The 12154-nt window shown below is 48.8% G+C and overlaps 1 protein-coding gene across 3 annotated transcripts in view; it reads right to left on the bottom strand.

Annotated features, from left to right (window-relative positions):
- OSBP2 (oxysterol binding protein 2) overlaps positions 1-12154 on the bottom strand; it is a 323767-nt gene that overhangs the window by 267786 nt on the left and 43827 nt on the right. For all 3 annotated transcript variants that reach the window (XM_074973286.1, XM_074973287.1, XM_074973288.1), the window contains one exon: positions 8630-8838. In XM_074973286.1, coding sequence (XP_074829387.1) covers positions 8630-8838 — 209 coding nt within the window. The remainder of the gene's footprint in view (positions 1-8629; positions 8839-12154) is intronic.

The raw sequence follows: 12154 nt of genomic DNA, 5'->3' as shown, positions 1-12154 counted from the left end.
CTGTGCGGAGGGCTCCTCCTTGCGAGATGGGGCCTTGGGCTGACTCCAATGGTGGGCTGTCATCTCGGGTTGCCCTTTCTGGTATCCACACCAACTGCTACTAGCTTTCTTCTTCGCCGCCACCTCCACCCATTTGGTTCTGATCACAGGTTTGGGCTTCCCATCGACGATGTACCATTCTATCTCCTCAGGGACACCCTCTAGGAACGGCTCCGTTTGCATTAGGGGAGAGACCGATCCTCCCGAGACTCAACCTTCACTCCGGATATCCAGGCATCCCAACGTTTCACAATGTGGTCAGCGTGTCGGGGAAATGTCACGTCCGGTTTCCACCGTAGGGCTCTGAACTGCCGACGGGCAGGCTCGGGTGTCAGCCCCATCCGGATTCTGCCCCCCCCCCCTTTTTTTTTTTTAAGTTCATAGTCATTCCTGTGTTCTTTAGGCATTTCAGCTGCCACCTCTGCTAAGGGTCCACTGAGTTGTGGCCTCAGCTCCACCATATACTGGTCTGGGAAGAGGCTGTACCCAAGACAGGCCCTTTCAAAATTTTCTAAGAAGGCCTCTGTATCATCACCTACCTTGTATGTGGGGAATTTCTTGGACTGGGGAGTGGTACCTGGAGGAGGACTGTTAGGGCTACCTGGCTGACCCAGTGTAGCCTTTTCCAGCTCCAAGCGCTTCACCTCTCTCCTCTCTTCCGCCTCCAAGCGCTTCATCTCTAGGAAGAAATTCCTTTCTTCTGCAAGTACAACTCAGCCTGGGTTAAGGGCATCCCTCCATCCTGGTACCAGGATCTCGGGTGAGGGAGGGCTGACCCTTCCCTCCTGGGAAGTCTCTGGTCTCCCATCCCCTTCCTGAATTTCTGTCATGGAGCTGGATGTCTGGGCTTGATCTAGGTCTGTCTTCTCTATGGTGTGCCGCTTTGGGAAGACTGGTTGCTCTAGGGTTTCAGTGCCCGACCACAACCTCATCCATAGGACTGCCCTACTCTAGCCTAGCTATTTCGTTGCCACGATCAGGGCCCTCTTTATCCATACGCAAAGCACGCAGCTGTGTAGGGCACCAGGAAATTTGGGGCACCAAACGTGCTGTTCCAGCCCCTGCTCTGGCTCATGCCCAGGGCCCCTGCCATGCCCTGCCCCGCCTCTGCCCCGCCCCAGCCCCACCCCCACTCCCCTGAGGACTGAAGCAGAGCTGGACCGCGGCACTCACCGGCATTGGGAGTGCAGCAACCTGGCCCCAGCCAAGCCGCCGGTGAGTGCTGGGGGGTGATTCTCCCTGCAGCCCAAGCCAGCCCCCCCGCCCATGGAGGCCTGGGGCCAGCCCCCCCGCTCCTCCTCCGCAGAGGCCTGGGGCCCCACACGCATCTCCCGTGGAGGGGCTGCATAGGGCCCCAGAACAGCTAGGGACGGCCCTGGCCACGATGCTAGAAAAAAATAAATTGCTTGTTGGACTCCCTTGACAGGCTGAACCCTTTTCGTGCCTGTTCCCCCTCAGGCAGCAAAGAAAAAAAACCCTCCCTGGCTTCGCAGGCTGCCAAAAGGGAAAATGTGTCCTTTTAAAATCCTGAGGTCTGTGCCTCTGGTTCAGAATGATCCCACCGCTCTGCCACCGTGGCAAGGCTGATCTCCCGCTCTGGCATTTCGAGTGCAGATGGTGGGGCCCGCAAGGATTCTAAAAATTCATACTGGCCACTCCAGGCTGGTATTAAACTCCCAAGGTTACAGCTTCTCTCTGACCTTGGCTGAGTAGATGCTGCCACCACCCAAGTGGAAAAACCCCTTTAAGAACACAGGAAGGCGCACTTGGGGATTCTTTCCTGTGGGGCACCCTCAAGCCCTTTCACCCCCCACCCCAGGGAAGAACTGAGAAAGAAAACGAAGGAAATCAGCTGTTGCCACCAGCTAAAGAAACAACATGTGCACAAACCTCTTAGGACACAAAAATTCAATCCTGTTCTTAAAAAAGGTACATTTTATTTAAAAAAAAGAAAATACATCTGAAAACTCAGGTTATTGCTAGATTTACAAATAAACAGATACAAAAATTAAGAATCAAGAGTAGCTTTCTTGAGGTCCAGCTTAAAGGTTACAGGCAAAACAAAAGCACCTGGGATTAAGCACAGAGAAGTCCACAAGCCATAAAGAAATAAACCTAATCACGTCTTCCTAGACATTTTCTGATCTGCTTACATATCTGGGGTTTCAAATGAGTAGTTTCTAGGTATGATTTGATGAGTTTTCATACCTGGCCCCAAGCTCTTACAGCATAGCTGCAGCCCTGTGTCTGCTTCTCCCCGAGAACAGACAGACAAAGGGGAAGTTTTTTCCCAATTTTAAGAAGTTCTAGACTTCCCATTGGCTCTTTTGGTCAGGTGCCTGCTCCCTTCCTTTTACTTATCTAAGGAAACTTTTTAATCCTTTACAGGTAAAGCAAGTAGAGAACAACTACTAAGAGGGATTTTATAGCTAGCTGGCTGTCTGGGTGTCCATAAAAGGGAGCTACCGCCTTTCATTTATCACAGCCTCCTTGGAGGCTTCTCCACAGACGCAAGGATCCCACTGTCAGGCAGCATTCCCTGATATTCAGCTTCCAAGACTTCACCACAGTACTCTGAGCCGTACGCCCTGGAACTACACTAGACAATTCCTCCTTTGCATTTACAATTGTCATATAAACACAGACTCATGTCACACACTAGCCATCACTTGGCCAAGCTATATATTCTTATGAATCCATCCCTCCAATTCCTCAACCATGTGTTGCTCTTTACCAACTCCCTCCAGTTGGTCAGTCTCTAGTAATAAGTGAACTCCAGACACATCATAGCTATGACCTTCCTTTCACCCAACAACATCGTAATTCAATTCAACAACGCAATGGTTTGTCTCACTACTTTTGTTCCACACAACACCACGCTGGCTGGCGCTCATGGGTCTATTCATCCTCCAGTTACCCAATGCTTTGTTCCTCTTATTCTTTGTTCACTTATTGCATTAGGCTAGAAGCTAGACTTACCAGGTGGTGACCAGGAGGAGCAGTAATCTTTCCAGAAGTACCTCTGCTGGCATCCAGTCTTCTTCCCAGACTTTTCAAACACAATTGCCCGTGGAACAATAGGTTTGTTAATTAATCCCTGAGGGCGCCTGGAGTTTGGTTAAACTGATTTGGACTGTTGCACCAGGGAGGAGCAGGATGTAACCATGCTCTTGCAAGAGTTCTCTTCTGTTTACCTGGTTGTTTTGAAAACAGAACTGGAATCCCAGGAAGAGCTAACATTATTCATCTGTGGTGTCATGTCGGCAGGAAATCCTGCACCCAAGCACCAGAGGAGGTGATATTGTATCACCTAAGAAGCAGTATGTGAGTGCGGCCACACACGGTCATTCGTGAACAGCAGAACATTACTGGTCTTAAAACCAGAGCTTTAATTTTTTACAATTTTAGATTAGCAGGTCGCACTCTCGACCAATCAGACAAGGTGAACAGCATGGTCATTCTCCAGACACTAGACCTGTGGGGTTTTGTTCAGGTTGAGGTATTGTAACTCCAGCACTGGAATCAGCAAATGGATCCAAATTTGGAAGTGGAGAAGGGCTCGGTTTCCTAAGGGAGATCGGGGTCCCCACAAACATTTCAGGTCTCAAGAATCCAGAGACAGAAAATGGGAATCTGCTCTTTCTGCAGATTAGCAGCAGCAGGATTCCAGCCACTCAGCTCTCCCTCCCCAAGGATGACATGACTGAGAAATCAAGAACTGACTAAATTACACCAAGTGAGCCTCTGCAGGGACCTTGGCACCGTCAGCTTCTGCCACAGAGGACATGAGTTCAGGATGCACCTCAGCTCTCCCGGCCTAGAAGGAGGATCTCATAGGCACAGCAAAGCTGAACTGGGTCTCTGAAGAGACCTTAATAGCTGTTCACTATGATAATTCCCACTCACTCATCCACTGGCGGGCACTGACGGCCGGCTCATCTGAGAGAGAAAAAACTGACCCAACCCTCCCCCAGGACTAGAGTCAGACTCAAAATTAACCCACCTCCTCCCAGACTGGAATCCTGTAGGTCACCCAATTCCATTTCCAATGGAAACCAGGAATACAGTAAGCTGGTATCCTTAACCTCTGATGTGCTCTGTGGCCAGATGAGGTCTATTTGTTCAAGCTCATAACAGGGCCTATTGAAGCTGCACAATCCTGATCTTCCTCTGGCCTGAAATAAAACAAAACTGAGGAAAAGACAAGGAAGAAAGCAGAAGAGAAACCCCCTGTAAGAGAGGACTCCTCAAGAGCCAGTGGGATGCGACAGCTACCACCCCATCCCACAGAGAGAAACATCAAGCTCAAGGAAAAGGGAAGTCACAGAAAGTCAGTGAGACACTGCTGTATCTATTGTACCTATCACCATGGCATCACCGCTGATCACCATCAGATGTTTAAGGGAGCTCCATGAACTTCATTACACCCTTAAAAGGGCATCTCCCCTATTTTTCTCCCCAGCCATGAAAGTACAGTGCTTGTAAGGAGAGAGAGAGAGAACACACCAGTGAAAGAGAGAACAATGCTTCCTTGTCTTGCAATGGTCACAATAGGGCACACTCTCCTCCCTCCCTGAGAACCCCTGGCGGAGGGAAGAGTCCAACACAGCCATCCTGACAGACTCCTCTCACTGACTGAGGAGCTCCCCTTAGCAGGCTGCCAAGCTAAGCCTCCCTGTGGTACTTCACAGCCCTGCTGGTATGTGGCGAATTCGAAAGCTTTCGTGAGAAGTTAATGTATATGCTGGCAAACCCCCCAGGGTGACATGAATACAACACAGGGCTACAGTAAACGCTGGCATTATTCAGGAGACACGTGCAGCGGGTGATTACGGCCCCCGTTATTTTCAGAACGGGGACAGATAGCCATTTGCAAACATAATGGGTCAAATTCAGCCCGGATATAAAAGGCTCAGCTCTTGCAGGTTTCAATGCAATTGCACCCACATGATGGATGATCCTTGTAGCCGTAACAAGCATCGACTGTTCCAGGCACTGTATTTCATTGGGATTTAAGCACCATTTCGTAAACTTAACTAGGCATGTGAATTCCTGTTTTTGAGAGAGGTAAGTGTCACCTTGTAATTGGAGCAGAGGATTGGGAGCCAGGACTCCTCAGGTCTATTCCCGACTGCCACTGATTCACTAGGTGACCTTCAGCAAGTTACTTAACCTCTGTGCCTCCATTTCTCCTTCAGTAAAATGGGGATAACAACACTGACCTACCTCAAGGGGTGATTATAAGGCTTAATTAATACCAGTAACGTGCTTCAAGAGCCTTTGCTGAAATATGCTCTCCAATAGCACCAATACGATATCATTATAACGAAAGGGGATAGTCTCGCATTGGTGGCTGAGTAGCCAGGGAATATTCATCAATGCCAGCAGGAGCACTGGCGTGTGATTTCCACAAAGCCACAATATACTTAAATGCCCTTTTAAGGTTTCATACTGCACAGAAAGGCAAAATACACAACCTCGTCTGTCCACAAAACCTCTCCAGAGTAGCTGACCTAGCGTCTCAGCCCACCCCTTCCATACCCTCGTTACATGTTCATTTCAGACTCAAACAGAAAAATGAGCTAATCTCATGAGTGCCACTTGCTCTCACGTGCACAACTCTGAAATCATCACTCTGATCCACCACAAAATGTCAAGGAACGACATTTACAAAGGGGTGGTTTGTTTCAAGAAAACTACCCACAAAAACAGGGCGAGGAGAGTCTCAGCTGCTTTCCCAAAGCAGTCACAGGGGTTAGGCACTCATGTGGTTAGCCTGCTTTATCAGCTCTATCGCCTATTAAATGAGATCCCTTACCCACCGGTCAGGAAAGCCCTTTGAGTGACGAGGCCAAGAAACATGCCACATCCAGACAGCACAGTTCGTCCTCAGTGCCTCCTGGGAACGGGGGAGACGCAAGAGGAAGTTTTTATTTGCAGAGAAAACAGATGAATAAGCAATCTTGGCTGACATTCCTGCCATGGCACAATGAACGTACCCGTTAAACCCCCGCTGACAGCAACTGGAAACCGCTCCAAGGCTTTGCAATAGCCGGGTGTCTGGAACAAAGCCCTGTTTGTACGGCATGACTGATTAAAAAGATCCCCAGTCCCCATAAAAAAAGCAGCCGACTGACTGTGATCCAGTCTGCGAGCCACGGGAGGGAGGCTCTCCTGGCTGTACTTTGGTATTACGCTGAACATGCTACACCGACTGGCATAACGAAGCAGGAATTAAGCATGGTCTTGGACGGCCACAACTCCCAGTCTGGGCTGCGTGTCTGTGCTTATTTTCAACGTTAGATTCTGGCAAAACATGGCTCATCTTTAGTGTTTCAAAAAAAAAAAAAAAAAAAAAAGAGGAAAAATCCCTTTTTATTCCATGTTAAACATTGTTCTCTTTGACTTGGATAAACATAGGCCCCTTCAGAGCCCCAAGCTGCTCAGATGAGCTCCCAGCAAGCATGGGGCAGCCTCAGGATCCACTGCCCTTCAGCAAACCACTGTGATCATGAGGGACAAACTCCCCACAGCCACTGGATCATTTCAGGGCCTGCCAGGTCCGCATCAAAACCTCTGCCTGTTCCAGTGGATGAGCTCAGAGAGTATAGAGGACTTCGGTGCCCGCCTCCCTCCCCGCAGCTCTTTATACCTCGCTCACCAGCACACCCAGGATCAACACATGCCAAAAACGGGGCAGTTTCGGGGACCTTCCGTCTCTCTCAGGAGCTCTCCTTCTCAGATGTTTGCTGCTTGGGGGCTTTAACCAAACAAAACCAGAGACACCACTGACAATTCTCCCATTAACACAAAAGCATCCTGAGAGCACTCTGGCTATGAGCAAACTCCAGTGGAGGCTGACCAGGTGTCTTTACAAACAAACACTGAGAAATCAGCTGACCCCATCTACACTGGCACAGTTGTGACCCAGAGAAAGAGCCATATCCACTACCTGCTGTCATACATCACAGAACTAGTTTTGTGTTTAGGGCAGACACAGCCCTAGTCCCCCACAGGTTGTCATCAATGCATTTACCCACCTCTCACCTTCCCTGCTGGCAATTTGGTGAGTTACTCACCTGCTTTGTCGTGCGTGCAATTACACACACACACACACACACACACACACACAGAGCACGAGCGCTAGGGTCCATGTATTCATTATTTGTACTGCAGTAGCACCGAGGAGCCCCAATCATGGCCAGGACTCCAGGGTGCTAGGCACTGTACGGATGCAGAACAAAAAGCCCCAAGCGACAAGTATGTGAGAAATAGCATTTATCATGCCCCTTCCACTGCCTCTCCTACGTTACCCACACCAGGCCTACCTCTAACATACCAGATCTCAGGGGGACGTGGGAAGCAGTGTTTATTTTTAAATCAGGCTGCCCCAAAGGTGTTCCCTCCTTCCCTCTCCAAATACAGGACGCTCCCTTCCTACCTCCCTTACATGGACCCCATTTCCAAGAAGGCAGAATTCAGCCTGTGATCAGTGTCTGACTTGTGTTTTGTTTTTTCCATGTACATTTTTCTCTTGCCCTCTAAGACCTGCACATGGATTTATTGGTGTGAAAGGAAAATATAATGCCAATAAAACTTTAAACTTTTGAACATTTCTAAAATATATTGCTTGCTAACTATATACCATCTACAGAATACATAATGGCGTGACAAAGGTTTGATTGGTATACCTCACATATAGCTTTGCCAGCAATACCTAATGCAACCACCCAAACACATGACGGTCAGACCTGCACCATCATCACAGTAATATTTTTGAGTGTGACATGTCAACAGTTGAACTAAATTCAGATCTCATTCACACAGAGCTTATATTCTGTAGGCCCATCGTAAACAGGCTGTGACTGTGGGTGTGTCTACACTACCCATGTTACACCACTGCCGAGGCAGCCCTGTGATGTGGGCGGTATAAACACGCTTCATCGCCAGGGGAGAGCTCTCCCAGCGACAAAAAAACCCAACTCCCCCCTCAAGCGGTGGTAGGTCTATGGCCGGGAGCGCAGCTCCCGGTGATAAAGCGCTGTCTATACTGGTGCTTTTCGGCGCTAAAACTTTTGTTGCTCAGGGGGCTGTTTTTTCACACCCCTGAAGGACAAAAGTTTTAGCGCTGAGAGTGGCAGTGTAGACACAGCCTGTGTGACAAAGGCATTGTTCTGGCTTTAAAATGGGAGCTGCTGTTTTTGATCTCCTTAGAGTCCCACCCACAGCTGTGAAGTATTCATTGAAATATTCACTGCCCAGGCTGTGAACCCAAATTCTGCAAGACAAAGGCAAGTGAGTCCTGCCCTCCCCTGTAAATGTCTCAAGCTGCGCAGGAGTCACAGTGCCTACTGTAAAACTACCCCAAGGGCTTTTTAAAAAAACTGGCTCACTGCTGTATGGCCGAGAACACCAGATATACTGTGCACCCAGTTCTGCAGAAAACTCTTACGGGATGTTAACAAGCCCTATTTCCCCCTTACACTGGTAAAGTTCTTTCACAATTCAGGATGCACGGCAGGAAGATTTATCCACATTAGGATTTTATCAGCAATCCAATTCCATGCTTGCGCTCTAATAAGCACTCTACCTGACTGGTTGTTCCTCATACGGATAGCTTTTGCTTTGGCCAGCTCCAAAGCAGTGACCCATCGTTGCCTCTCCACTTCGGAGCTTGCCTTTAGATGGTATGTCCTTCCCCCATTGGAGAGTACGATGTTACAGGAGTCCTCCGTATCAATGTGCGCTGTTGACAAGTTGATGGTTCCGCGGCAGGTGTGAGCCATTTCAGCCTGTGTCCTGCACAACAAGAGAGAAGGGGTATAAAATCCTCTGGGTCCACACTCAGACCTTTTAAAAAACTACTATTCCCTGACCACACACCATTCCCCTGCTTGCCATGCGCCATTCTGCAAAACTAACCCGCTAGAGCAGCTGCAAAGAAAAACACCCAGAGAATTCAGAGAACAAAACTGAGCCTTCAAAGCCAGGAGTGCTTCCCAAAAGGAAGAGAAACAATCCAACACACACAGTTTGGAATAAAGTGTTCAGTTGCTTTCACTGCGCAGCCCTCGTATGTTACCTTTAGGGTTTTGCAACCCAGCAAAATAAGCTTCTTGCTGTCCAAAGTTACACTACTTAAAGCTCTTCCCCCCCCCCCACAGCATTTCCCGCCTAATTCTTACTGCTGCTTCTTTCCCTTCCCACTTTCATTGCTAGGGTCCCATTCAGTAGCCCTGACTCACAAGACTAAGGGTATGTCTACACTACGAAATTAGGTCGAATTTATAGAAGTCGGTTTTTTAGAAATCGTTTTTATATATTCGAGTGTGTGTGTCCCCACAGAAAATGCTCTAAGTGCATTAACTCGGCGGAGTGCTTCCACAGTACCGAGGCAAGCGTCAACTTCCGGAGTGTTGCACTGTGGTGGCTATCCCACAGTTCCCGCAGTCTCCGCTGCCCATTGGAATTCTGGGTTGAGATCCCAATGCCTGATGGGGCTAAAACATTGTCGCGGGTGGTTCTGGGTACATATCGTCAGGCCCGCACTCCCTCCCTCCCTCCGTGAAAGCAGCAGCAGACAATCGTTTCACGCCTTTTTTCTTGAGTTACCTGTGCAGACGCCATACCACGGCAAGCATGGAGCCCGCTCAGGTAACCGTCACTGTATGTCTCCTGGGTGCTGGCAGACGCGGTACTGCATTGCTACACAGCAGCAGCAACCCATTGCCTTGTGGCAGCAGACGGTGCAATAGGACTGGTAGCCGTCATCGTCATGACCGAGGTGCTCCTGGCCGCGTCAGCCAGGAGCGCCTGGGCAGACATGGGTACAGGGACTACATGAGAAGTGACTTGACCAGGTCATTCTCTTTAGTCCTGCAGCCAGTCCTATTGAACCATCTTATGGTGAGCAGGCAGGCGATACGGATTGCTAGCAGTCCTATTGTACCATCTTCTGCCAAGCAGCCATGAGATGTGGATGGCTTGCAGTCCTTCTGCACCGTCCGCTGCCAGCCAAAGATGTAAAAGATAGATGGATTGGATCAAAACAAGAAATAGACCAGATTTGTTTTGTACTCATTTGCTTCCCCCTCCACCCAGGGGACTCATTCCTCTAGGTCACGCTGCAGTCACTCACAGAGAAGGTGCAGTGAGGTAAATCTATCCATGTATCAATCAGAGGCCAGACCAACCTGCTTGTTCCAATAAGAACAATTACTTAGGTGCACCATTTCTTATTGGAACCCTCCGTGAAGTCCTGCCTGAAATACTCCTTGATGTAAAGCCACCCCCTTTGTTGATTTTAATTCCCTGTAAGCCAACCCTGTAAGCCATGTCGTCAGTCGCCCCTCCCTCCGTCAGGGCAACGGCAGACAATCGTTCCGCGCCTTTTTTCTGTGCGGACGCCATACCAAGGCAAGCATGGAGGCCGCTCAGCTCGCTTTGGCAATTAGGAGCACATTAAACACCACACGCATTATCCAGCAATATATGCAGCACCAGAACCTGGCAGAGCGATACCGGGCGAGGAGGCGACGTCAGCGCGGTCATGTGAGTGATCAGGACATGGACACAGATTTCTCTGAAAGCATGGGCCCTGCCAATGCATGCATCATGGTGCTAATGGGGCAGGTTCATGCTGTGGAACGCCGATTCTGGGCTCGGGAAACAAGCACAGACTGGTGGGACCGCATAGTGTTGCAGGTCTGGGACGATTCCCAGTGGCTGCGAAACTTTCGCATGCGTAAGGACACTTTCATGGAACTTTTGACTTGCTTTCCCCTGCCCTGAAGCGCATGAATACCAAGATGACAGCAGCCCTCATATTTGAGAAGCGAGTGGCACTAGCCCTGTGGAAGCTTGCAATGCCAGACAGCTACCAGTCAGTTGGGAATCAATTTGGAGTGGGGTGGGGGGAGAGAAAACCTTTTGTAGTGATAATCACCCATTTTTTCATGGTTTGTGTGTATAAAAACGTCTTCTGTACTTTCCACAGTATGCATCCGATGAAGTGAGCTGTAGCTCACGAAAGCTCATGCTCAAATAAATTGGTTAGTCTCTAAGGTGCCACAAGTACTCCTTTTCTTTTTGCGAATACAGACTAACACGGCTGCTACTCTGAAACCTGCCCTCAAATTGTTCACTCTGCTTGTGCATTATCCTCCCTCCCCACATTCCTCTGCGGGCAGGGACTGTCTGCAGCTCTGTTTGTACAGCCCCAAGTACGTGGCCATTCTTGGTTAGTCCCTAGGCACCACCATGATTAATAAAAATGGAAACCATGGCATGGGATTTAGAAACCTCCAGCTCCTTTTTATCACAGCGTCACTTTTTACTCTCCCCTCAGTGGTGGTTTATGGCATGTATTAGCCTTACATGAAGTGCAAGGAATTTTTCATGCAATTAAGTAGCAGGGTCCCAGGCCTGCAGAATTGATGATCTAATTAAACCTCAAAAGCAATTGAAGACCAGCAGACCATGACTGGGAGGGGGAAGGGCAATGGGAAGGAGAAGCAAGACGGAGGAGGAATGCTGCTTCTGGATGAGCAGATTGTGGGCTGCTTTGCTGGTATCTTGTTAGTTACATTTAAACAGTTGTCATATTTTGAACTGCAGAATGCAAGGTTTTCTCCTGTACTTGATGCTGAGCTGGTGGAAGGGAGGATCTGGGGCAGTAAGGGGAGGATACTGCTGAGTGACAGTCTACTGGTTGCAAATTTCCCCAGCAACAGCCTGAGAATAGCAGCAGTTTGCTCAGTGATTTGCAGTGACTTTTCAATTACTGATGCCATTTTTTATTTTTAATTCTCCCCTACGCCTAGTGATGCTCAATCCTGATTAAGGAGTATGCCCAGGTCAAGTTTATTGTTCTAAACTTCAGCTGGTTTTGCTATAGGCTTGTTTCAAAAATGTGGTCAGATTTTTTTAAAAATATGAACGAAGTATAGTGTCCCCTTTCCCATGGCTCAAAAATGGAGGCAGGGATTTTGCTTAAGCTTTCTGAAAAAAATTACTTTCAGTCAGACACCATCCCTGCGAAATTTCAGCCCAAAAGAGGTTTTGGAAAGTTGGAGGCATGTGAAAATAGGGAGTATGGGAAAAGAGTTTTGCAGCC

The sequence above is a fragment of the Natator depressus genome, chromosome 15 (genome assembly GCF_965152275.1).
Source record: "Natator depressus isolate rNatDep1 chromosome 15, rNatDep2.hap1, whole genome shotgun sequence".
NCBI lineage: Eukaryota > Metazoa > Chordata > Testudines > Cheloniidae > Natator > Natator depressus.
The sequence above is the reverse complement of the archived record's forward strand: the minus strand, read 5'-3'. Positions and strand labels throughout refer to the sequence as shown.